We start from the raw sequence: 27,644 nt of genomic DNA, 5'->3' as shown, positions 1-27,644 counted from the left end.
TTTGCGCCCTTCTGGCCATTTGGCGCTCTTGTCCTCTACCCTCTTTCTGCCCAGCAATCAAAAGGTGGAGGTTGGGGAGGTGCTACTTCCTGCTGGCACCTTTGTCTCTTTGTGCGCCTTTTCCTGCCGGGCCTTAGCTGGTTTCCGCTCGGCCCCGCTAGTCCCCTCTGGGTGCAGGCCTACGCCCTAAACCGATGGTACCAGGAGCCCTAGGGTGAGTTGGTGGATTGTACAGGTAAAGGGAACAAAAGCATCAATTAACAGACCGCCTTTACCAGTGACGTCAGGTGCTGGAGAGCGTAATGTGTGGTAACAGGTATAGATGCATCAATCCATGGCGCGACATGGACATCACGTGTGATGGCACAGGCTCTGTAAGTAACACGGACACCAATATTGTGAATGAAATTAACATGGCCGGAAGTTGTGAATGGGAGCAAATTCAACGGTCAGTAACATCAATGTACTGACTGAAATTACTGGAGACTTCAAGTGTAAGGGAAGAGACTGTGCAGGAAACAGAAAAATCACAACCACACTTCCCTGGTGCACACTTGAGCATTGCTTGTTCTTCCCATATTTCCTCGTCCCTCGTTTCCACACCAGCAAAGGCACATTAAAAGTACGTTTTGTCGCTATATAAATAGGCATGGCATATCACGCAGCCCAGCCTGGTCTCTTTTAGGCTAGGAAGAACGCGGAAGCGACACATTTTCGGCTGACATCAGCTTCCCTCAAATTATTTTGTCTGTTATTTTTTTTTTTCTGTCTTCTTGTTTTTAACTTCTTACAGGAAGAGGGGATGCGAACACGGTAAACAGCTGATTGGATTAGAACGTGGGTGGGCCTACAGGGGCTTCGGCGGTGCCCATCTCATACAAGAGTGGGACATGCATCAACTTTTCTCTTTCCAAAGCGGCGCCAGCGAACAGCTGCAAAGTTACACACTGCAACATTTTGGGGGACGGAAGCACCGAGGCTTCGCTTGCGTAGGCTCTTTTTCCTGGCTTGGTAAATAATTGAAAAAAGTCCAAGAATATAATTTCCCCACAAAAATGTGAGGAAAGAAGAGAAAGCTTTCCGCCGTCTGAGTCCATGATAGATTTGTTTTTCAGGGAGAAGGACACAGGATGTGCCAGAGGAAACGAGGGGGTGTGCGGGCGGCAGGCGGCCCCCTGCCTATTCCATCCCTGGTCGGGCCTGAGCCGCGCCGGTGTTATGTTAGGTCAGGCCCGGTTATGCTTTGGTTTCCGGCCTGTGTGCTGCGCCCCATGTGCTGATTACACATTTTAGGGCCCGGTTCCTGTAGTCACCGTTCACCAGAGAGCGGATTCCGGAGTCCAGATTACTCTTCCCTGAAACCTGCTGACTCTGGGAGGAAGGCCTGCTGGTTGGGGAGGGCCCTGCCTGGAAAGACGAGGGAGGGAGGGAAGGCAGGGCAGGGTCTTGAGCGCGAGACGTTTATCAGTGGAACGGAGGCACGGGGGACTGACTGCCCCGCCAGCCTCCTTGTAGGCCCTGCCTGGCCCTGTCTGTTCGCCTGACCTGCTGAGCCTTGCCCACCGTCCGAGACTGTCCATCCTGGGACTTATCTCCTTGCTTGCCTCGCCTAACTTGCTCAGACTGCCTTGACTTGCCCTCTCAGTGGCATACCGCGCCTGCTGCTCACTACTGCCCTGCTGCTCACTGGAGTGACCCGATGGGCACCATGAAGCCTTGATGACAAGCCTCGCGAGAAGAGTTAAGGGCTCTGTTGATATACTACCTGTTCTAGAAGCACAACAATATCTACTGCTCAGCTGTCTTCCTTCTCAACCAAATCCAACTATTCTGTTCCTGCGACCCTGGGTTCCTCTTGCCCTGCTGTGGCATATTAGGGGCTCACTGAACATCAGCATTGACCATGACGGGAACTTGTTGGACTTTGGCAATGTCAAAGACAGTAGCTTACTGGATACAGAAGCCACCCCTGACTGGAGCTTACTGAGGGCTGGCGCTGGAGAGATCTAATTGAACACTCATAGCCTTGATCAGTGGCAGGATCTTTGGTACAAACAGTGGGGTGAGCTTATTGAATATAGTCTCACGCAGCGGCAGGAACTTATTGGGTGTAGAAGCCGATGGTGCCAGGGGCTTCTGGGAGTTCATACCAGATGGAGATTACTGAACATTGAGATGCCTGCAGGAGTTTACACGCAACAAATGGCTGGAAACTACTGACCGTTAATGCTGGTGAGATCTTATTAAACATATACAGGGCTTATCAACAACAGGAATTGTAATTGAATCAATGGTAAGAGCTTACTGAACGTTGACTCTTGCAATAGTAGGAGCTTAATGGATGGGGAGGTCGATGGTGGTGGCACCTTATTCGCTTTCAATTCAGTTGATGGCGAAAGCCGAATGGGCTTCATTTATCAGTGGTGGTCGGAGGATTGAGGCAAAAAATGGTGGGTTCGTATTGAATGCAAATGCTGCCCAAATCTCATCGAACCTTAACATTTCAGATTAACAATGGTGGGAGTTTTGATGCAAGCAACGGCTTGATTTTATTCACTCTTTATTCACACAGTGACAGATGCAAATTGTATTGCGTTGGGATCCCCCAGATATGGTTGGAACTCAGTGAACACTAAAGTTGGTGATGGATGCGGCTTACATAAAGTCAACAACAATGATGCAAGCAGCTTGGGGTACTCCATATTTGACAACGTCAAGAGTTTAATGAACATTAGGAGTGGTGATGCCAGGAGCTTAATGGACCCTGAAAACACCGGTTTTTATCTGTAACTGAATATCAACAGCAGAGCTGACGAAGCTTGTTAGATGCAAAAGCTTTCAATGTTGGTTGCTGCTTGAAAGCCAGTACAAGTTTTTAGAAGGCACTTAAATCAACAAGGATATTGCATGCATCGGACAGGCTGGCAGGGCCACAGCCTCAGGACGAGGGGTATGGCTGGCCTGTACCTAGATGACAGGAGGTACCGTGACACAGTGCCAGAGAGGGGATGACAGCATTCGGGTGGCCACGGCATCGCCCCATCACACAAGAAGAGCCCTGCAGTACCCACCAGTCCATTGTCACCAGGATGGGGCGTGGAAGGCGGAGTTTATTTGGAGAGCGCCCAACCCTCTCACGTAGTGCCCGTTATAGCCTCGATCTGGACATAAGCAGTCGTGTGTCACTCAAGGCCTATAGACCACGCTGCTTGAGTGCTGAAACAAGAATCACGAGTAAGGTAAGTGCACAGTCATAAATGCCCTGTTTTACCTTATTTAACATTATCAGTGTCTTTCTTTAAACCCATGTGTATAATCCACGTTTGGCTATTTTAAAGGTAGAATTGTGTTTCCAGGATCCTACATTTTTTAGTCCCGATGTACTGATATGCTGAGAGATCTTGCTTTTCTGTGGGTTGAAGTCAAGTTGCTGCAGTGATGTCACTTTCGGACCTCAAGTTCCTACAGTGATATCAAAGTCTGACAGTATTTTTGCAGCGATGTCACCAGCTGTTCCCTAGTCATGTCACAGTCTAAAGGCAGGATTCTGAATCAATATCACCAACTGATATCCGGTCCTGAAGTGATGTTACAAATCACAAACTGATATTTGGTCTCGAAATTGATGTCACAGTCTGATGTCCAGTTACTGGACGGGTATCATAATTTGGCCTCTGGTTCCTGGACTGATATCACAGTCTAATGGCCGATTTCTGGACTGATGTCAGGGTCCTGTTCCTGGAGTGAAGTCACAATCCGTCGACCCTTTCATAGGGTAATGCAATAGTCTGAGGCTCAGTTCCTGTAATTATGTCACAGTCGGATGTACAGTTCCTAGAGTGATGTCACAACATGACGTCAAGATTCTGAATTGATGTCACAATCTGCCGTCTGGTTGCTGGAATGAGGTACGCCTGATATCTCGTGCCGACAGTGATGTCACATTATTGGAGAGATACCATAGTCTGATGTCCGGTGCCGAGGATGATATGACAGTGAATTAATGTCAACATCTGATGGCCGGTACCTAAAGTGGTCAGGTTTAGACATCAGGTCCCTTTAATTGTGACACAGGCCAAGGATGATGTCGCAATCTGATGACCGAATCCAGGAATGACTTTACAGTCTGATATCCGGTTCTTACAGTGATGTCACAGTTAGAAGTCAGGTCTCTGGAATGATGTCAGAGCCTGACTACAGATGATGTGACTGTGAAATAGCTTTTTTCCTGGATTCAGCCCTGCGACCCGGAGGTTACACACACACACATACATTTGTAACCGATGCAATATGCCTCTTAATCAGTGATCTGCAGATTAATTCCACATCTATGCAGCTGAGACAATAACAATGATCTGTTTCACAAGCGAGCTGTTACTTTAGCGCTCTTCATATGATACAAGGAGCAATAGTGGCCCTGGCCAAAGGGCTGTGCGAAGAAACAGGCCTTGCAGTGAGTTAAGACAAGCAGAGAGGGGTGGGACCGGGGGAAGGAAACGTGCCTCTTCCGTTTTCTGGAATTCTGTCATCGAAGCATCCGCCCTTCCACCCCGAACAGATACATCACCTCAGTCTTTTAGCTCGTGCTTTAGGCTAAGACTGTTACAGTGAGGCCTGGGGCCTCTAAAGCGTTAGGGTTGGAGATGAGCAGGGCCAGATTTACACCTTTGGAGGCCCTAAGCACTTAAAAGATTTTGGTGCTCCCATATATACCTAATTCAAAGTATAAACAATAATAAACTGTAAAATAAAATAACATTTTTCGAAATGAAACAAAACTTACAGTAAGATGGAAAATTATGTTTATTTTTGTTTACTTCAACTTTATTTATATTTGAAAAGTTTTCTCCTATTTTTTCTAACTGTGACGTCTTTGATCAGATCCTCAAAACTAATCTTAGGCAACACATAATCTTCTATACTTAGTAGAGATAAGCCTTCCTTGTTTCATAGTTGTTCTGTTGGGATTTTTAATATAGGTCAGCTGAGAAAATTAATGCTCAGCTGAACAGTATGTGACATTAATGTTAAATAATATATGAAAGCAAATGTCTACATTTGAAAAGGCAGACTCAATATTGTCTTTTACAATTATTTTATAAAGTCCAGCATGACTGAATCTTGTTTTTACATTTTTTGCTGCTGTTAGAAATGGGGTTCCTACTTGGCTAGGGTAGGCACCTCAGCCAGGCAGGGACCACCACTCTAGTCAGGGCAAGGGAGCTACACACCGAAGATAACTCCTGCTCATCCCCTTGGTAGCTTGGCACAAGCTGTCAGGCTTATCCCAGAGGTGATGCATAAAGTGTTTGCACAACACACACACTAGTGACACGATAAATACACCACAATGAAAATTCCACAAGTTATATAAAAATAAACTGTATTGCATAAAACATTACTAGACCAAAAACAACAAACATCAGTAACATTCTGCCCAGCAGTTTGCTGTTAGACTCTCATGGTGCAATCATAATGAAACATTTCCATCTGGAACATGTCAGAAGGTAAATATAATGGAAGAAACATTACTGTGCTTGTCACAGGGTCCCCTGAAACAGTATTTGCACATACATCAACCCCAGAGTACAAAACAATGCAGAAGATAATGAATCACATTTCAGGAATACCTGCTCCATAGGTTACCAGCACAACCCCATAAATCCAGTGCACCTGCACCTCTGTTGTATGAGAGGCAGTAAGTACAGTGAAGAACATCACAACGATCATCCAACAAAACCTCCAATGCAGTTGAGCATCTTTTAATAGTTATTTGGTAAATTAAATCTCACCACGGTCACCACAGGAGCTCCTGTGCTCCTAGTATAATCAATGCAGTACTTTTTCCCACCCACAGGAACAGAACCGCTGCCCAGGTTTCCGTCCCCTGTCTTGCAGATGCAACAAAAATGCCCCTGAAGATATGCTGCCACAGGGGGAGGCACACGCACTTCTCTTGTCAGCACGGTGACCTCTCTAGGTCCCCTGTGTAGGACAGAGCTCCCAACAGCCACCCTCTTCTACGCAGGAGCGGCTGTCGGCAACTGTGGCTTTCTCTCCAGCCGCCCTTGACAGGGGAGCGCACCCGGTGCCCTCCAGGGTCTCCCGAACCACTACCCTCTCCTCTTTGAGGTGACCTGACTGGGGAGAAACCACCTGACACTTTTGGCTGTGAGTCAGCTTGTTAAGTGCTTCAGCCAAGGTTGTGGCGGTGAATCCTCCTAAGTAAGTGCCCGCCTGTGCCCCGTGGGCACTGGATGAAGCATTCCTTGTTTGCTTGTGGCCCAGGTTGCGAACACTCCTCGCTCTTCAGGTCGGGTGCAGCGCTTTCCATGCGCTACACCAGTCATAGGAAAGTGCTCTCCCTGCACCAAGCTGCTCCTGGACACCGCACAATGCTCAGCCTGTGCTCTTTGGGGTTAACGAAGGCAGCCCTTTGTAGCACCGGAGAGTAGGACACAGGAGGAAAGGGGGCACACCACCCAGCCCCTGAAGAACAACTTGGGCACAGCACAGGGAACAGCAGCAGGCCAGCTCATCAGAGTCCTGGCAGCAAGATGGCAGTCCTACTGGTGACCTAGCAGGTCACTGTTCAGGACGTTAGCAGGTCAGTCCTAATGGTGGTTCCTTTTTGCAGCATAACAATTCCTCCTGGCAGATCCATGCAGTGTATAAAAACATGGGGAACCACCCCTGTACTTATACTCATTTTGCACAGCTTCTAAAAGTTAGGAGAAGGTTCCAACAAGCTCTAACTGGTTCCAGGAATGCCCCTTCTCCTCCACACTGGATCTACCCATCAGTAAGGGGTAAATGAGCCCTTTGTGCCACAGCAGGACACATCCTATACAAATGTAAGTGCTTCCCGCCTCTGCCTCTCACTGTCCAGGAAGTCCACTCAGTATGCAGATGTACTCCTATTACACCTCTACCTTCCCTGTGTGATGGCTGTCTGGAAATTATGCACAAAGCCCAGCTGTCACTCCACCCCAGACGTGGATTGGAGTCAAGTTGCAAAAGCACCAGAGTTATAAGCACAGACAAATTCCCACTTTCTAAAAGTGGCATTTCTAAAATAGTAATGTAAAATCCACCTATAGCAGTAAGCACGATTTTTCACTACCAGTCCAAACATACCAAACATGCCTATGCTGCTCCTTATAGATTAGGACATACCACTTAGACATATGCAAATGCATTGCCAAATGCAACCCTATGACAGAGGCAGCACTCACAGCAGTGAGAAACCAGATAGGCTGTTTGTCACTACTAGGACATGCCACACAACAAGGCACATGTCATACATCTCTTACCTACACAGCACCCTGCCCATATGGCTACTTAGGGCCTATGTTAGGGGAGGCTTATCTGCAGTAACATGGGAGTTTGCGGCCTGGCCATGCCAGGCCGCAAACTTGCCAGGTCCATGTGGCAGCAAGTAGCACATGCAGGCCCTGCAGTGGCAGGCCTGAGACAAGTTTGCAAGGCTACTTCTGTGGGTAGCGCAAGCTGTGCTGCAAGCCCACTAGTAGCATTTAATCTACAGGCCTTGGGTATAGGGGATACCACTGTACAAGGGACTTACAGGTAAATTAAATAAGCCAATCAAGTGTAAGTTAATCACACCAAGTTTAAAATGGAGAGCACATTAGCACTGGTCAGCAGTGACAAAGTGCCCAGAGTCCTATAGCCAACAAAAAGATGTCAGAGAAATAGGAGGAAGGCAAAAAAATTGGGGATGACCCTGCAAAAAGGGCCAGGTCCAACAGTTGCACTAAACGTATGACACACATATGAGTGAAAGTGCTGATGTTCAGCTGAGAAATTAGTATTCAAGTCCTCTGGGTAAGCATCAATCAGCTTTTGACAACACTGAGAATGCCTTTCAATCTCAGTAGATGATCAAGTGACATTATGTGGCACATCACTTAGAAAAGAAAATCTCTCTGTTATTTCTTTGTATATCTCTCCTCTTCTCATCTCAGTTTCAAGTTCGTCAACAATTGTGTAAAAGGTAGTGGTACAAAATTTATCTCTGGCATTCATGTATACTTCTGGTGCAGCATCTCCGTCATTGGGTAGCTTCTTTCTGATACATTTGCAAATTGAGCTGCCCTGTAATCAACATCTTGTAGCATTTCCTTTGTAGCTGCTTCATATCTTTTAAATTCATCTTGTGAAGTGCACAGTTGGTCAGCTAATGATCCATACAGAGCTGCACGTTTTAAATTAATTCCGTGTGGGAGTTACCAGATTCTAATTTTGTCGTATTCCCAAGATTAATGTATTTCATCAACCTCTATTATTACTATTTTATTATTTTTATTATTGTATATATATGTTGTAATTGTTTCATTTATTGTCGGGCCCCTTTTTGTGGAACCTGGTTCAGCTGCACCATTTGCAGTTTTGCACCATATGGTCCATGGTGAATCTGACAATGGAAAGTGTCTTTGGTACCCCTTCCCTTGATGCCCTAAGCATGTGCCTAATTTGTTTAATTGTTAATCCAGCCTTGAACATGAGCTTCGTGTCAGGGCCATGGTGGCCACTGCTGCTTGAAAGGCCACTATAGAGGGCTGGAACAGCATGAGTCAAATGACTGGCTGTTGCCAAAGAAGGCTGATAAAGCTGGGGAGGAGACAGTCATGTCAGGCCACTGTCTCTGAAAGGCCCCTAGGAGAGTTGGAGAAACACAAGTCACATGGGTGTCTGCTCCTGTTGATGGGCCATAGAGCTGCGGCAGAGTCTGTTGCATTAAGGCCATTGCAAAGGCCACTTGGGCTAGGCAGTGTTGGTCACAGAAGAGCCCAGATCTTGGAAACGCTGGGTCCACCGCTATTACACGAACCTCTCAAAATTATTTTCTTAGCATTCAAGAGGTCGTTATGCTGAGTTGCACACAAATGCCTCATGAATGGACACTCAGGTGCTGACTTCATGGTGCTGGTGGCAAGGTCTGGGAAAGGTTTGGGCCCATAACCCTTCTTAGATCTCCTCACCACATGGTATGCCCTCACCTTTTTCACACGTTTACTCCATGATCATACTTACACAGCAAGTACCTGCTAGAGCTTATTTTATTAAAGTAAAATACATTGCTTTAGGCAATGTCTTTGTGAGTTGTGACATTTTGATGTCATTCATAAAGGATGTGCATTGCAAGGTTCTGACGCACACAGCCGAGTTGTGTTGGCCCAAAGCCAACAACTGTACCAGATCCGTGATCAAACTGAAGCTACTTAATAGCCACTCAAGGAATTTTTTACCTCAAATTGCAGCTCAGTGAGTAGCACATAATTTCACACATCTTCACAACATCTAACAGAATATCATGCCCACCAAACCCCACCACACAGCACTAAAGTAAATTACACCACTATTGATAATGCAACATGGCAACATGCCACGGTGTAGAATATCACACACCTGAACATTCTACAACTACACCAACACAATACAACAGACAGTACCACACAAATACCGAACAGACAGCACCATATCATAATCCCCCAACACATCACCATCATATCATACCTTTGCCTATTACCTAGAGTATCACTCCACTCCACATCAAGGACAGCCCCCCAACATTCAACATCACACCATCCTTAACACAATACATGACATCACACTACATCACAACACACCTCTTGCCATACTCTTTACATTACATCTCCCTTCACCACACTACACTAAACAACGCATGCAGACCATTGGCTATTAGTCAAAGGGAACATTCGCACCAAACCTCAGTACCACACACATTTGTAACAGCAGCACTAAGCTATGCAAAGACACTGACACCCATACTGCACCCAACCACAAGCACATTATCTCCACATGCATAACTCTTCTGGTACTCCAACAGGTTGACAGTTAGTTGTAAGACCAACCCTCGCAAAGAGAGGCTTGGTGACATAAACCACAGCAGAAAGGCATCAGGTATGTGGCACCAACAATGCACAGGGAAGAGAGGGACAATAGACACCCCTCTATGCCCTCCATGAAGATTAAACAACAAACCCAAGAAATACACACTACACTAAATCAAATGCTCTGCTCTGTTGAAGTGTTCCCTATTCATGAAGAAAATGGCAGTCTTTGCACTTTTTCTTGATATATGGCACCAACTAGTGGTGGCACGCAGAGGCAGCTGCCTTTTGTGAGCAATTATCCTGGTACATATACCCAGCACGCACAGAGAGTCGTAAGATCTAAATCAATCTCCGCCCTCCTTTCTTGGCCATTCCACCATGAGGCTTTGTTAAAATCAAAGACCGTTGGAAACAGTCCCTCTGGATATAAACTCTGAAACATAAAGAATATTTCAAGGTATTGTTCAATAATGTAGAATCTTAGTGATGCGTCACTAAGATTCTACATTATTGAACAGTGCCTTGAAGTCAATGCATTGGTTATGAATAGCAGTGGATGAAGGAACATTGGTGTTTTAAACACAAGGGATAGTAACAATAATAAAAAGAAACATTGCATTGAAAAAGGAAAAGCATTTGGATTTATGTGTCAACTTTACAAAACATGAGTATGAACCCACAGGACATAGTGAGGTATGTCAGGTGGCTGGCTAGTAAAGTCCAGCATTCAGATTGGTTGTTTTAATAAATGCAAATTTTGGGACATTGCATAATACCTGACAGCACACAGGTTTAAACAATTTTGTTAGTAAAAATTTGTTACATAACAAAGGAGAGTGTGCATAAGTAGATAAGTGTTTGTAAAAAAAAAAAGGATTGTCACAGTTGTCATTACGCCTTTGCATAACTTTGGATGAGAAAATGTTTAACGCTGCCCATGACAGCATTTCTTCTAACAACAGTGCTAGGTAGTGCTAAATACAAAAACTCGGTATCTGACACTTAAACCTGTTGTTGTGTATTCATGTCCCTTGTCTTAGCACAGTTGTTAGATGCCATTTAGTGTTTGACCTATTTCAAAGTCCCATCAGAGCTCTGCACGGCCAGAAGCCTGACTGAGGACTATATATGGCTTTGCACTGACATTTTCAGTCTGTGGAAAGGTAGGATCAAAACGTTGCTGTTTTTGTATTGGTGTGCAGTGTACGCTCTATTATCCATTAACACCAGATGGGAAAAGGAACCTGCTAAAGATCTGGCTCAAGAAAATTTAGAAGGCCAGTACGCGCATTGAAATCCTGTGCAAAAGGCATGCAGTGAGCCAGGGTACTTGAGACACACTGCAGCCACTAGGCCACACAAACTAAAACTCACATTTTAATTTTGTAACTCAGATGTAGGAATGTTGCCATTGTTAGAGCTCAAAATCATCTTATTTTGTACACAACATAGTTACCTACTTAGACACAGAAACCTGAATGTGCACTTTGCACACGTTGAGGAAAATGACACAGAAAAAGTAACAGTGCATTAAAAGTGTGCTTAAAACTGTAGAGAGAGAAAATTAAATGCAAAAATATTAACTTCTTATTAATAAGATGTTATAACAGAATATTTATGAAAAGGATAATTAAACAATTTTTAGGACAACATAATGCAATTCTAATGATATGACCCAGCCTTTCTATTGCCTTAAATTGTAGTTCAGCATGAAAAGAAAGGGGTGCACAAAGCTGATATTTACAGTAGTGATATTAGGCATTATAAACATCATAAGCTGCAAAAACAATTTTAGTAAAAATAATTTTAAGACTAATTAACCTGTATTTATGTTGAGAAAAAATTGCGGTAGTAGGCTACATTTAGCCTTGGTCAGTATTGAATAATAATCACTGACAATGTTATTGTTGTTTCTTTACATGAAATCTTTCATTTGTTTATTTAAGAATGATTCTAAACTAGGGTTTATTTCATGCAAAGTTAACAGTTGACTTTAAATGCATTTACCCAAAACAAAACAAGAGAGAGTGAGAAGGAACAACTACTTGCTTACCTTCCCGTATGCATTATAACCAAAATCAACATAAGCAGGTGTGCAAAAAAACCTGATTCCTATGTTCCTGTCACAATCTTTTATTCTTGTAAAAAGACCCTGCCTCCTGGATATGCTTATGCGCCTGATTACAGCAGAGTAGGTTAAGATGGTCCTTAAAGTGCCAGTGCACCTAGATTCTGTGATGTGTGGAAAACGAAAGAAAATAAGTGGTATTAAAATTGTCTAGAGTGCGCCATTGTACCAGTGTACCTACTTTATTATTGGTGATCTCGGACAAGATTAAGAACAATTGTGTTGTGTCTGGAGTTATTATATACACCTACATCTAGATCAAGGTCGACATGTTTTAGCCATCAATCACTACGGCCCAAAAGAGGGCGAAATTGCCTTTCTTCAGGACCTAATACCTCATCAGCTCACTCAGACTAATGCATCTATTTAAATCCATATTAATCACGGTTCCCTCCATTGTATAGGCACTGCTGCACTTGAGAATCTGCGAAAAAGGGGGAGAAGATGGAAAGAACATGGACAAAAGGTGGATCCATGTTCACATCGTTGTCATAAATCAACTCGTTGCACCATCAGGAATTCTACTTAAAAATGTGGGGCCTCACTCACACGTCACTGGCCCAATCCATCCTATATTCCATTCACTGAGCTACATTCAGTTAATCTTATTATTGTTCCATACACTTGCAGACATCTGTCTCAAAACAATATCAGTAATGCTTCACACATTATATTATCTTTGCTCCACACTATCACGGATCACCATCTGTTAGGTAAATACTATTTGCACCCTCCCAGGAGCAATGAAAGAAACACAATACACAGCAGTTGCCCAGGAACAAAATGAAATGTATTTGTAGGTACCATAGCATGCTTGCTGGGCAGCAAGGAAAAAGAGCAAACCCGAAAAAACCATATGCATAATACAAACAGGCTACTTATTCCTTGAGTGAATGTTTTTTGGACCTTATATGCAACATACGCACACCCAAAAGGTCACAGTGCCAAACAGGGGCAAGCATAGAAATGCAACATTGGCACAGTGCCAAATATACAAAAATGCAGTGTAAGCATAAATGAACATGCTGATAAGCAAACTAATGTGGAAGTCAGGAAAAGCAAAGTGACCTCTAAGTGGGCCTAGAACAGCTGTTGAAGCTTGTCCAGGCAAGGTCAGATTTGGAAGCCTCTGAAGCTCTGGGCAGCTTGTTACAGTGAGAAGTAAGATATTTTAGGTGAGAACTATATCTAAGTATGATATCTATGTAGTACATACATATGGATATATATATGGATCCATGTTAACCATTGTGATTCACAACAAGTGTTCTTTTACACACCGAAGACCATGGCAATTGATGAAGCTCTAAGGAAATCAGATGGTGACATAATTTGCTAAGAAATCTGGTGAGATGACCTCTACTAAAAGAAATAGACAAGGTACAAATCCTTTGAGTGACATGTACATATCGTTCTGGGGAAAGGGCTTTGATAATGGACTTTCAGGGGGCAGCATGCCTTCCTAGCCACAGGCGTCTAGTCTTTTAGGTAGTGGGCTCTGGCAACAGGTGGTGGAAACAAACAAATTAGAAGCTGTCAACATTAAGATTATTTAGCAGTAGCATAAAGTATAAAAGAAACATTAACTGTGTAGATTAATACAAAGGGTACAACAATAAAATGTGGTAGGGACACAGATTTATTAGTGAATTTTGGGGGAATTGAGGTTGGGGTTGGGTAGCGAATCAAGCAGTTTTTGTTTTGAGTTGATTTTTTAATTATGTTTAATTGCAAAGCATAGGTGCATGTAAAAACAGTAATAATCAATTCATAATATTAATCTTATAGCATATAGGTCTGAAGTACTATCAATTATATTAAAAACAAATAATTTGATAGTGCCTCTAATGTAAAGGTACCCACAAAAAGTTACAAATGTAAGATTTCAATGATATACCTTTTCAGAAGAGTTGAGGGGGTCGGGAGAATTGATAAGAAGGCAAAGGGAAGAACCTCCTGAGCTGCACAACTTTGTAGAAATACTATATCACTGTAACTTCAATGAGGGATGCCACGTAACTGAAGTAGGCTGACTGTACTGAAAGTCATGCAATGAGTCATTATGTTCGACAGAGGGTCCACCACAGTTTGACTGACTGCCATTTATCTGCTGACTTCCTTTTCATAGAATCACATTCCTCCACATCAGCACTCCTCTTAAAACAGAACAATGATCTTCGCCGAATCCCCACTCAACATCTTCCAGGTCTCCAAAGACAGTCAGGAAAAAAACATTCTAGGAATTTTGTTGAGTCAACTCCAGTCTTTCAAAGCTTCCTGACCAATATCTTTCCCGGACTGGTGCCAGAGCACACAAGATTCTTAAAACTGCTGCTGCTTATTTAACAATTCCTGAAAATATCTGTATCTCAATCCCTATCCTTACACACTGTATCTGCATCTACTCTCATGTAAGACATTGTTCGCAGTTCATTGACAAGTTAATTCAGTTGACCAAAGGGGTGTTTAGTCAGAATAAAAATAAAGTGAGATAAAATATTGTGTCAAGAATATCGAGGACAAAAATATCAAGAAGGTACATTTCTATAAGTAATTAAAGTTTTACTATATATAGCTCCACATATATGTACCATGGCGATATATGTATATTTTCAAGGTACACAGATGTGAAGTTAAGAATATTAAGGTGGTCATTACAACCCTGGCGGATGGTGTTAAAGCGGCGGTAAGACCGCCAACAGGGCGGCGGTAATAATTTTGCAATTATGACCGTGGCTGAAACCGCCAACAAAGACAGCCACTTTAACACTCAGACCGCCACGGCGATACAAGCAAACACCTTGGCGGTCACCGCCAACAGACAGGTGGGAGACAATGTATCGCCCACAGTATCACAACCTACCAATCCGCCACCTTTTCCGGGGCAGATTCACCGCGGATAAAAACATGGCAGAAACAGCCATTTCGAAGGGAAACGCTCACCTCTACACACTCCACGAAGAAGGAGGGCACAATGGAGCCGAAACTCCATATTCTTCCTGCACTAGTCTTCCTGCTCTTCTACGAGGAGCATCAACACCAGCGGCGAAGGCCACGGTGAGTACTGCACCTAACACCCCAACCCCCACCCCGACCCTCAACCACAACAACACACACACCAATGCTTATCTATACATAACAGTAACACCCCCAACCCCCCCAGAAGAATTGCAAGACAAAAGGAAATGAGTGGAACCATTGTAATATATCAAAATACAGTAAGCAAATATATACATATATATATATACATAATAAACAAATTATACACCACGATTAGTAGTGCAGGTATAGCACCATTCATAGTCCGTGGACCACGGGGCCCAAAATGCATGGGCGAGGCCCACACAAAATACCGGATCCAAACGGAGAGAACACTGCAGGGGCATCAGATAGAAATACAACAGGCACCTCAGGGGGAAGGGAAGAGGGGGCACCTCAGCCGGATGAGTGCACCACGCCAGATACACGAGGGGGCTCCATGCACATTGATGTATCCTGGGGAGTGCAAAGCCACAGTCTCTCAAGTCTCTACAGTGGGTGGGTTGCCCACTGTACCATCCTGGGGAGTGCAAATCCACAGTCTCTCAAGTCTCTACAGTGGGTGGTTTGCCCACTGTTACATCCTGGGGAGTGCAAAGCCACAGTCTCTCAAGTCTCTACAGTTGGTGGTTTGCCCACTGTTACATCCTGGGGAGTGCAAAGCCACAGTCTCCCAAGTCTCTACAGTGGGTGGTTTGCCCACTGTTACATACTGGGGAGTGCAAAGCCACAGTCTCTCAAGTCTCAACAGTGGGTGGTTTGCCCACTGTTACATCCTGGGGAGTGCAAAGCCACAGTCTCTCAAGTCTCTACAGTGGGTGGTTTCTACAGTGGGTGGTTTGCCCACTGTTACATCCTGGGGAGTGCAAAGCCACAGTCTCTCAAGTCTCTACAGTGGGTGGGTTGCCCACTGTTCCATCCTGGGGAGTGCAAAGCCACAGTCTCTCAAGTCTCTACAGTGGGTGGTTTGCCCACTGTTACATCCTGGGGAGTGCAAAGCCACAGTCTCTCAAGTCTCTACAGTGGGTGGGTTGCCCACTATTACATCCTGGGGAGTGCAAAGCCACAGTCACACAAGTGGATGCATGTCTCCCCTGGTTCTGGAGGGGGACTGGTGCCCAGAGTGCTTCATCCTGTGCAGGACAGACGGAGTGGATGCAAGTCTCCACTGGTTCTGGAAGGGGACTGGTGCCCAGAGTGCTTCATCCTGTGCAGGACAGATGGAGTGGATGCAAGTCTCCACTGGTTCTGGAGGGGGACTGGTGCCCAGCGGTCTTTGCCCTGTTCAGCGGTCTTTGCCCTGTTCAGCAATCCTTGGCCTGTTCAGCGGTGCTTGAGTTGCCAGTGTCTGACCTGTTCAGCGGTGCTTTCCATGGCGGTCTTTGCCCTGTTCAGCGGTGCTTGAGTTGCCAGTGTCTGACCTGTTCAGCGGTGCTTTCCATGGCGTTCAGCAGTGCTTTCCATGGCGGTCTTTGCCCTATTCAGCGGTCTTTGCCCTGTTCAGCGGTCTTTGCCCTGTTCAGCGGTCCTTGGCCTGTTCAGCGGTGCTTGAGTTGCCAGTGTCTGACCTGTTCAGCGGTGATTTCCATGGCGGTCTTTGCCCTGTTCAGCGGTCCTCGGCCTGTTCAGCGGTGCTTGAGTTGCCAGTGTCTGACCTGTTCAGCAGTGCTTTCCATGGCGGTCTTTGCCCTGTTCAGCGGTCTTTGCCCTGTTCAGTGGTCTTTGCCCTGTTCAGCGGTCCTTGGCCTGTTCAGCGGTGCTTGAGTTGCCAGTGTCTGACCTGTTCAGCGGTGCTTTCCATGGCGGTCTTTGCCCTGTTCAGCGGTCTTTGCCTTCTTCAGCGGTCCTTGGCCTGTTCAGCGGTGCTTGAGTTGCCAGTGTCTGACCTGCTCAGCGGTGCTTATCATGGCGGTCTTTGCCCTGTTCAGCGGTGCTTGAGTTGCCAGTGTCTGACCTGTTCAGCAGTGCTTTCCATGGCGGTCTTTGCCCTGTTCAGCGGTCTTTGCACTGTTCAGCGGTCCTTGCCAAGGCGGTCCGTCATTGCCCCGCAGGGCTGTGGCTGGCGGTCCTTCATGGGTCAGCTGGGCTGTGGCTTGCGGGGCCCTCCTGGCCAGCTGGGCTGAGGCTGGCGCTGGCCTCCTGGGCAGTGACGATGGTGCTGGCGGTGGCCTCCTGGCCAGTGACTCTGGCGGTGGCCTCCTGGCCAGTGACGATGGTGCTGGCGGTGGCCTCCTGGGCAGTGACGATGGGGCTGGCGGTGGCCTCCTGGCCTGTGACGATGGGGCTGGCGGTGGCCTCCTGGTCAGTGACTCTGGCGGTGGCCTCCTGGGCAGTGACTCTGGTGGTGGCCTCCTGGCCTGTGACGATGGGGCTGGCGGTGGCCTCCTGGCCTGTGACGATGGGGCTGGCGGTGGCCTCCTGGGCAGTGACTCTGGCGGTGGCCTCCTGGCCTGTGACGATGGGGCTGGCAGTGGCCTCCTGGGCAGTGACTCTGGCGGTGGCCTCCTGGGCAGTGACTCTGGTGGTGGCCTCCTGGCCAGTGATGATGGGGCTGGCAGTGGCCTCCTGGGCAGCGGGGATGATGGCGGTCTTCTCCGCCGTGCTGCTCCTCCCAGACTTTGGAGATTTCTTCTGCCCCTTCCCCACCTTGGGAGGAGTCACAGCTTAGTTGACACTCCCCCCGGGACCCCTGTGAGCGGCTTGGCTGGCTGGAGTCTTCCCCCTCTCCCGCTGGGTACTGTCCAACTTCTGGTGCTTCACAGGGGGGGGGACTGGCTGCGCTGTGGCTCCGTGCCACACTGGCTGCCCTGGTGGCCGGTGCACTCCACATACCTGTAAACAGACACAACTCGTCCCGTAGATTTTTTGGCTGAGGTGCTAGTACGGGACCTATGAGTTGGAGACACTGGGACGGGTAGCTGGAGGGGGTTTGGGAGTGGAGGAAGAGGTGGTGGTTGTAGGAGGTGTAACTTTTGTGGTTTTGAGTGCAGGTGCATGGGCTGGAGGCTGTCGTGAGGTGGGTGGCTGTTGGGTGGGTGTGTGCCTGCGTTTGTGTATCTTGGGAGGGGGCGTCACAGACACACTGGGAGAGGACACAGGGGACGTGTAAATGGTAGTGTGGTGGTGAGTGCACATGAGCGGGGTGTGGTGGTGGGTGTGCTGTGCGGGACGTAATGGCTGTAGTGGTAGTGCATGCAGGTGTGGGTGTAGACGAGACTGGGAGGGAGATGAGGAGGAGGGGAACACAGTGGAGGCAGTGGATGTTGGTGTGACTGTATGTGTGTGATGCTTGCGTGAGTGCCTATGGGATGTGTGGTGCTTATGTTTGCCTGAGCTTCCCTTGTGTGTTGAGGTGTGTGCAGGCTGGTCTGATGGTGTGCTTGGGATAGGCAGAGGTACAGGGGATTGGGTTTGGGAGGAGGAAGTTGGAGGGGGGAGGCTAGACACAGGGACAATGGCTGCCATCAGTGCTGAGGCCAGAGTCTGAAGGGTTCGATGAAGGGCAGCCTGACCAGAATGAATGCCCTCCAGGAATGCATTTGTGTGTTGCAACTCCCTTTCTACACCATGGATGGCATTAAAAATGGTAGACTTCCCAACAGTGAGGGACCTGAGGAGGTCAATGGCCTCCTCACTGAGGGCAGCAGAGGTGACAGGGGCAGGGGCAGAGGTGCCGGGGAAGAAGGTGATGCCCACCCTCCTGGTGAGCGGGCACAGGGCGAAGGCTGAGGGGCTGCTGGGAGGGCGGTGCTGGTAGGGGCGGTGGCGGCTGTACCTGTAGAAGTGGGGGGCACAGATGTTGCCGCCACCACAAGGGAGCTCCCATCGGAGGATGAGTCCGTGTCGCTGGTTGCAGATCCTGTGACCGCTGTGGTGCTCCCCTCGCCCTCCGTCCCACTGGTGTATTCTGAGTCCGTAGTGTGGGCCTCCATGCCCATGTGGGTGCAGCTCCCTCGTGCTCCGGTGCCACTGTACCTCCGCCTGAGGATGCTAATGCACACAAGAACAGGGAGACCACAAAAAGGGGGGGACGACAGAAGAAAAACAGGTTGAGTGCATGGCTTACCGCTACCGTTGGCGGACAATACAGACAAAGCAGCCCCCTGCACTACGTCGTGCTGTTGGGCTCTACAGATGCAATTCCTGGGAAATGGCCTACAAGGCTATGGACGACATCTGCACACATAGGTGACACAGGGGCATGAATAGCTGTACTTGGCACTCTACAGAGGTGGGGTGGGGGGCCACATGGCCTGCCTCACGGAGGGGCCTTGCCTACGGAACTCGCCCTGGCCTAGGGAAACCCACAGCCCTCCTCCCCCACCCAGACACCTTCACTGCGCACAAAGTACGCTGAATGATAGTGTACTCACCCCCTTGTGTCTGCTGTGATGCCTTCAAGCGCCCATCCAACTCAGGGTAGGCCACCGCCAGGATCCTGAACATCAGGGTGGTCATGGTTCGACGGGCACCCCTCCCACGTTGGGAGGCCATCCCCAGCTGAGCCTCCGCTGTCTTCTTGCTCCAGCGGCAAATGTCCTCCCATCTTTTACGGCAGTGGGTGCTCCGTCTGTGATGGACCCCCAGGGTCCGGACGTCCTTGGCGATGGCACGCCAAATATCCTTCTTCTGGTGGGTGCTGACCTACATGACATGTACAGGGGAAGAAGAGAAGTCATTACCAACTGCTCCGTCAAAGTGAGTGGCCCACATCCCTACCCTTGCCATGTGGCACATGCATTCACAGTCCTTCATGCACGCAGAACTGTGCCCCCTTCCTTCTTACAACCAGCCCTCTCCACACAGGCATAGCCCATACAGCATGCTCCCTGTGTACTTACCTGTTGGTCTGGAGGACCGTAGAGTAGCGTGTACTGGGGGAGGACCCCGTCGACGAGCTTCTCCAACTCCTCTGCGGTGAAGGCAGGGGCCCTTTCCCCAGACGCACAAGCCATTGTCTCTTCCAGACCGAGGTCACAGCAGCACTTGCAGTGTAGGTCCTCTCCTGTCGAAGATCAGGTATCGAGTGAATGAACAGATAGAAAATGGCGGTCACGTCCGCGTCGGTCATGTCCGCGGCAGTGCGTACCATTACCGCCGGCGTACATCGTCATTGGCTCCTGGGACCCACAGGGTCCATTGTTAACCAATGCAGCATTGCGCTGCGGTCTTCGACCGCCTACTGCGACGGTGTACAACGCCAGCGCAGTTACCTCACATCCCATTGTCCCACTTTACAGGTCAGGCAGCCGCAATTTCATGGGCCCACATGGCCTAATTACCAACTGCGTCACACATACCTAGGCCTTGTCTCACAACACAAATACAGGCCACATTTTTGTGTATGAATGGTGTTCTGTGTAGACTGTGGGTACATACCTCTGAGTTGTTTGACTCTGTGGTCGCTGTTGTCCTTCATAGGCACCGTCCGCTGGGACATGTGAGGAGATGTCGGCATCCTCCGGTGTACCGACCGCTGGTGGACCTGTCGACAATGGATGAAAGAAGTTTGATCATCACCTACAGGTTTGACCGTGCCACAATCCAGGAACTGTGTACACAGTTGGAGCCTGACCTGATGTTAGCAATCCGCCATCCCACAGGAATCCCCCCTCAAGTGCAGGTGCTATCAGTGCTCCATTTCCTTGCAGGTGGGTCATTTCGAACTACAGTGGCCATGGCACCAGGGATGTCCCAGCCTATGTTTTCCAACGTGTTGTCTAGAGTGTTGTCTGTCCTGCTGAAACACATGCGGAGCTACATCGTTTTCCCTCAGGTGGAGGACTTGCCTACAGTGAAAGGTGACTTCTATGCCATGGGACATATCCCCAACATCATAGGTGCCATTGATGGGACCCATGTAGCTTTGGCCCCCCCCCCACAGGAGTGAACAGGTGTACAGGAACCAGAAGAGTTATCATTCCATGAATGTACAGATGGTATGTTTGGCAGACCAGTACATCTCCCAGGTAAATGCTATGTTCCCTGGCTCTGTGCATGACGCCTACATCCTGCGGAATAGCAGCATCCCTTATGTGATGGGTCAACTCCAGAGGCACCGGGTGTGGCTATTAGGGGACTCTGGTTACCCCAACCTGTCATGGCTACTGACCCCAGTGAGGAATCCCAGGACCAGGGCAGAGGAACGCTACAATGAGCCCCATGGGCGGACTAGGAGGGTGATCGAACGCACCTTCGGCCTCCTGAAGGCCAGGTTCCGGTGCCTCCATATGACAGGTGGATCCCTATTCTACTCACCAAAGAAGGTTTGCCAGATCATCGTGGCCTGCTGTATGCTTCACAACTTGGCTTTGCGTCGACAGGTGTCTTTTCTGCAGGAGGATGGTCCAGATGGTGGTGTTGTAGTAGCTGTGGAGCCTGTGGACAGTGATGAAGAGGAAGCAGAGGAAGAAGACATTGACAACAGAGACTCAGTCATCCAGCAATATTTCCAGTGACACACAGGTGAGAAAACATTCCTGCCTACTACAAGTACTTTAACACTTCTACATCTATCCTGTCTGTCGATTTCACCCAGTGTATGGTCACTGAGTTGTTATTTTCCCTTACGGTTTCACTGGTTTGGTTACCAACGTGTGTCAACTGCTTAGATTCCTCATGGACTTGAGCTGTGTGACATAGGTATGTTGACATTACATTTTAAAAAGCATTTTGTCACTGTAATTGCTAATACACAAATTCGAAATTACAGACTGACTCCAGATTGTTTTGTGCTTCAAGGGTGTTTATTGAAGTGCTCATTATTGGAGGGGGTTGTAAAATGGTGAGGGGGGATGGTGGAGGAATGTCCATGGCAGAGTCCAGTCTATTAGTCTCACAGGTGCATCGCCCATATGGGCATAGGAAGTGGAGCTGGGGCAGTTCCAATATAGACAGGGTTACAAAGTGGGACAGTGGTTTGACAATCAGGGTGGTCTCATTACTTGGCGGGGTCTTGGCATCGTGCTCTGTCTTGTTCCTGGATCTCAGGGACCGCTTGCGGGGTGGTTCTGAGTCTGCAGGTGGTGGGTTGCTGGTGTGGTGGTCCTGTGGCGGGGCGTCCTGTCCACTAGCGCCGGCGGAGGTGGTGGGCAGTTCATCGTCCATGCTAGTGTCAGGGGCCCCTTGGAGTGCCACAGTGTCCCTCCTGGTGTTAAGTATTTCCTTCAGCACCCCTACGATGGTGCCCAGGGCGGAGCTGATGGTTCTGAGTTCCTCCCTGAACCCCAAATACTGTTCCTCCTGCATGCGCTGGGTCTCTTGAAACTTGGCCAGGACTGTTGCCATCGTCTCCTGGGAGTGGTGGTAGGCTCCCATGATGGAGGAGAGGGCCTCGTGGAGAGTGGGTTCCCTTGGCCTGCCCGCCCCCTGTCGCACGGCAGCCCTCCCAGTTCCCCTGTGTTCCTGGGCCTCCGCCCCCTGGACCGTGTGCCCACTGCCACTGCCCCCAGGTCCCTGTTGTTGTTGGGGTGGTGGGTTATCCTGGGTTCCCTGTAGTGGTGGACACACAGCTGATTGACGTGTCCTGGGGACGGAGGTATGGGCCCGCTGGGTGGGTGCTGTGCTGGTGTTACCAGAGGGTGGAAGGTCTGTGGTGGCCTGTGCCTGTGTGAGGGGATCCGACTGTCCCGAGGCCCACGATGGTCCGGGCTGGTCATCTGGATCCAGTTGGACAGAGCTGCTGTCATCACTGTGGGCCTCTTCTGTGGGTGGGGTGGAGATGTCTGGACCATCTTGTCTGGTGACGTTGGGTAGTGGTCTTGCAGGGGTGTAAAAGCATGATTATTGCATCTGTGTGTCATGGTGTGCAATGGGTGGGTGAGCGTGTACCCCAGTGCTAGCATTCCTGTGTGGGGGCTTGTGTGATGATGGTTGAGGGGGGTGTTATGGGTATGTGCAGTGGGCATGCTTTAGTGATGGGTGTCCATGCTTTGTTGTTGCATGCAGGGCTTGGTGTTGGGATGTGTGGTTTGTGTTATTAGTACATTAGTGAGGAGTTGGAGTGATAGGGGAGGGGGCGAGGGTGGGGGTCTGTGATAGCATGCAGGTAGGGTGGGGGATATGGTAGTTAAAGGTTTGACTTACCAGAGTCCATTCCTCCACCGACTCCTGCGAGGCCCTCAGGATGCAGAATCGCCAAGACCTGCTCCTCCCATGTTGTTAGTTGTGGGGGAGGAGGTGGGGGTCCGCCGCCAGTCCGCTGTACCACCAGGTGGTGTCTTGATACCACGGAACGCATCTTCCCCCGTAGGTCGTTCCACCTCATCCTGATGTCGGCCCGATTTCTTGGGTGTTGTCCCACTGCGTTGACCCTGTCGACTATTCTTCGCCATAGCTCCATCTTCCTTGCTATTGAGGTGTGCTGCACCTGTGCTCCAAATAGCTGTGGCTCTTTCCTCTTTCCTCCACCATAACCCTGAGCTCCTCCTCCGAGAACCTGGGGTGTCTTTGCCGTGCCATGGGGTGGTGTGGGTGATGTGTGGGGTGGTGTGTGTGGTGATATGTAGTGGTGTGTGGTGTTTTGTGCGTGGAAGTTGTGTGGGTGATGGTGTTGAGTGCCTGTGGATGCTGTTGTTCTTGCTGGTGCTGTCTCTCTCTGGCCTTCTTTCTGAATTTTTGGTAGTAGGGGTTTGTGGGTGATGTGGGTGTGTGTGTATTTGGAATTGTCCAATGTGGTTGTGTTTTGTAAATGTGTGTGTATTTTGAGCGCGGCGGTGTGTACCGCCAATGGAATACCACGGTTGAAAGACCGCCGCGTGGATTCGTGGGTCGTGATAGCGTGGGCATATTTCTGTTGGCGTGATGGTGGAGGTTTTGTTTTCGCCAGTTTATCACTGACCTTTGGTGTGGCGGATTTGTGTGGGTGTCTGATTTTTGTCGGATTTTGGGATGTGGGTCATAATAGCTGTGGCGGAATTCCGCGGCCGCAGCGGTGTGTTGGCGGTCTTCTGCACGGCAGTAAGCGGCTTTTACCGCCAATGTTGTAATGAGGGCCTAAGTCTTTACTTACATAGTGCCCTTACCTTCTCAATATTTTGGTCCTTGTTATTTTTGACACAATATTCTGTCCACCAGATATTTTTGGTTACAAAATTATGTCAATGATCCGACAAAAGTATTTTCTGTGTATTATTGGGCATTTGCTACGTACCACGTTTACCAACTACTTGGCATTTCAGCACTTTGTGCAGACTGCAACCTGTTCAATTGATTTCTCACAGTGGAAGATTTTGACAAGCAGATCAATGTAGGTGTCACGTGTGAGATGGGTGAGTGGTTTGGGTGGTTTAGTTGTTCCTTCAGAGGGTTCTCTTTGGTGCGGGGGAGTCTCATGGCCGTAGCTTGGTCTGTAAGATTGGGGTGTGTGAGCTTTACATTTTCCAACAATCACGCTGTCACATAATGCTGAAATACTTAATACGACGAGCTGGCGCACAAGAGGGGCTTACGGGCAGCGGAAAGGGAGAGGAATGCTGATTGATAGGGGCACTAAGTGAGAGAAAGCACATTATTTTGTGAAATAACCAACATTTTAAAGTATTCCCAAACAGATTGAGGGAGAGAATGTGAGTGTGTTTTTATTTGTGTGTGTAAAATTCCGGGTGAAATCCGATATGACACCTCACCATACCTGACAAAAAGCACCTATACCCAACTATTTATCACAAGATACATTTGTTAGGGGGGTAACAAACCCCTCCCCCTGAAACTACACTCTTGGGGAGTCTTCCAGTCTAAACCTCATTTATTACTGAGGCCCTTATTACGAGGCAGGCGGTCATCAGACCGCCAGCTCGCTGTGGAGGTCTTACAGCCACGGACCCAGCGTTAAAGACCGACACATTACAAGTTGTGGGGTTTGGTAGAAGCTAAACTGCCACAACGCCGTCTGGCCTGCTGGTGAGGTCGCACAGACACGGCTGGTGGTGAGTTCCTCCAGCCCAGTGGCAAGCCTCTTCCTGCCAGGTGGATTACAAGGCTGCAGACCGCCAGGTTTTCCGTGGCGGTCACCCTCCCACGAAAACCCTGGTGGTAACGCACACAGCGACAGGAATCCCCATTCCTGTCGCCGACACACTCACCCCCACACGTCCACACACATGCAGACAACCCCCCACCAGTCTACACACATACAAAACACCCCCTACCCATCCACACAATTCCAAACATCCCCCCAACAGTACACACACTTCCAAACACCCCCCTAACCGTACACATCCATTCTAACACCACCACCCTCTCTCACACTGACACACACCCCCACACACACTTTCGCACTCCATTCTGCAAACATTCACACCCCCACCTCCTCCGCAGTCATCAACACCTCCACCCCCTCTGCAAATGCATACATTCACATACACATCCCTCCATATATGCATGCATTCGCATGCACACTCCTCCGCATACTCATACATTTACATACTCACCCCTCCGCATACACACACATTCACACCCCCTCTCACTCGCAGACTTGCACACCTGCATCCCCACTTGCATGCATCCCAATACATACACCTACTCACTCGCACTCCGACACCCCTCTCCCCTCCGCATACATGCAGACACACACCCTCAACTGCACTTATACATCCAAATGCCCCTACTTGCTCGCTCACAAACACGCACTCATACACCCCCATTCGCACACATACACACACACACACACACATGCACCCAACACTCCCCCACCCCCTTTTTGGATGATCAACTTACATTTTCCGGTGAGCTCGTTGTCCGGGAGGGGATGGGTCTTGGCACCATCATGCCAGCAAGACTCCGCCAAGCCTCTTCGACGGAGTTAGACGTCCGCCCATAAATGGGTGGAAGTCCAAACTCAACTCCCAATATGGCGGTCCAAAGTCCACCGAAGTCGTAATGAGGCCCTGAGTGTGAAGTGGTTTGTCTTTGTATGGTGTCCTGCACTGGTGGTTCAAGTTGATTAGAAAGGTCAAACTCAAAACTTGATCACCAAGAATGCTTCATTTTCTGCATTGCACCACCCACTTGGACCTGTTGGAAACAATACAGAAATGTCATCTTGTTTACAAATAACAAAAGGTTTATGTTGCATTTACATCTGTTGAAAACAGACAGAAGAACCCCTGCAAGTTCTTTGAATCTGTTTTCTTCATAGTTTGAGGAAATATTTTTCCTGTTTATATTTAGCCTACAGACAGCTTTTAGTTTCATGTTGTCGCAGACCTATTGCATACAACAGCAAGCAGTGGGTTTTGAGTGAGCCTGTTGCAAACCGTTGGTTGCTTTCTTGTCAATCACATTTGCTTGCACCTTATTTAGTGGTTTTCCTTCCTCTTCTTGTTTTGTTTGTCTCCTGGAGCAGAGCTTCTTTATCATCCTTTTGATTTAATGACTTGTATCGTTCAACTGCTTTATTTAAAGGAAATACTTTTTTCTTTCAACACACCATTAGAAAGCACATGTTTTTGTGTGTGGTGCTTCCTCGCTCGAATCCTCTGTCCCTACTCTCTACGTATAGCATCCTTCACCCCGCCAGTTCATCCTTTGCTTTCCCCACCCCTTCTCGCATTTTGTTTTCTTCTTCAAACCCCCTTCTCAAAAAACTCCTTGTTGCCCCCTCTTCTCCCTGTACCTCTCCTGCTCTAGTGGTGAGTTCTGACCTTCACACCCCACAACCGTGCCTCGGTTCTTCCCTGCTCATTCATGATGCATTCTTTAGAAAAAAATCATTTTTCTTTTTTTAGAGACCCTGATAGATGCCATTTGCTTCTGGGCTGCTCCTTTCTCTTTCATGCGGTTTCACAAATATTTGTTTTAATTTCCTGCTCCAAGATTAGTGCTTTCCATAATGGCACAGTAAAGTAAAAGGTAAATGAAGTTAAAACCATGCCCGCCTGCATTTTGACTCATAAGTGCCTGCAGGCTGTAAAATAGACCCTCGTGCACTGCAGTGAAGGCAGAAGGATAGACCTAAAGATCCAATAGGAATACTGTGACACCAAAATACATTTGTAGGCTGATCCAAGATGTGATTGACAATGTCACAAAACAATGGGCGACGTTTCTTAGAAAAAAGCAACCCATGCCTTCCGGACACTTAGCAAAACCCTTGAAGTAAGTATAGAGTACAATTTGCCATGAAAGATGCATCCACCATGTGCATTAAGCCTAAAATCAGAATACAGGCATATTCCTCCTTTGCCTATCATGTCTCACATTTAAAACTGGCATCATCCCTCTTTACCTCTAGAAAAGAACTGATAAGCATACTCTTCTCATGCATATCGCTTAAAACTCATTCCCCTACCTCTGATGCTGCATTGAAACCCCTAAAAACTCTGTTTGGAAATTTTGTAAATCTACACTTTTTACATTTTGGAAATGTTGTAAATTATGTAACCTTTGTAACATTTATAAACATGCATAATGGTGATGCTTTACGTCTGCTACTGTAACGTAACATGGACTATGTCCAACGATTACTCTTATTTAATCACCATCTTGCTTCTTTACCCAAGTCCTGTGGTGTGCATGACTCAATACATCTGCTCACCCTGTACAGCACTCTGCTGCCCCATGTTAGATCGATGCTATGTAAATCTCTCCTCCATCCCCAA

General features: G+C 48.0%; 1 protein-coding gene across 2 annotated transcripts in view; it reads left to right on the top strand.

The window, feature by feature from the left end:
• The first annotated feature begins 1,450 nt into the window (after positions 1-1,450).
• The window catches only part of RGL3 (ral guanine nucleotide dissociation stimulator like 3), a 319,494-nt gene continuing 293,300 nt past the window's right edge, over positions 1,451-27,644 (top strand). The window contains exons 1-2 of one of the 2 annotated variants that reach the window (XM_069231883.1): positions 1,451-2,232; positions 2,573-3,239. In XM_069231883.1, coding sequence (XP_069087984.1) covers positions 3,009-3,239 — 231 coding nt within the window. In that variant the 5' untranslated portion in view covers positions 1,451-2,232; positions 2,573-3,008. Of the gene's footprint in view, positions 3,240-27,644 lie in introns of both variants that reach the window. The other variant, XM_069231882.1, reaches the window with a different exon arrangement.

This window comes from Pleurodeles waltl, chromosome 4_2 (genome assembly GCF_031143425.1).
Source record: "Pleurodeles waltl isolate 20211129_DDA chromosome 4_2, aPleWal1.hap1.20221129, whole genome shotgun sequence".
NCBI classification, from domain to species: Eukaryota; Metazoa; Chordata; class Amphibia; order Caudata; family Salamandridae; genus Pleurodeles; species Pleurodeles waltl.
The sequence above is the reverse complement of the archived record's forward strand: the minus strand, read 5'-3'. Positions and strand labels throughout refer to the sequence as shown.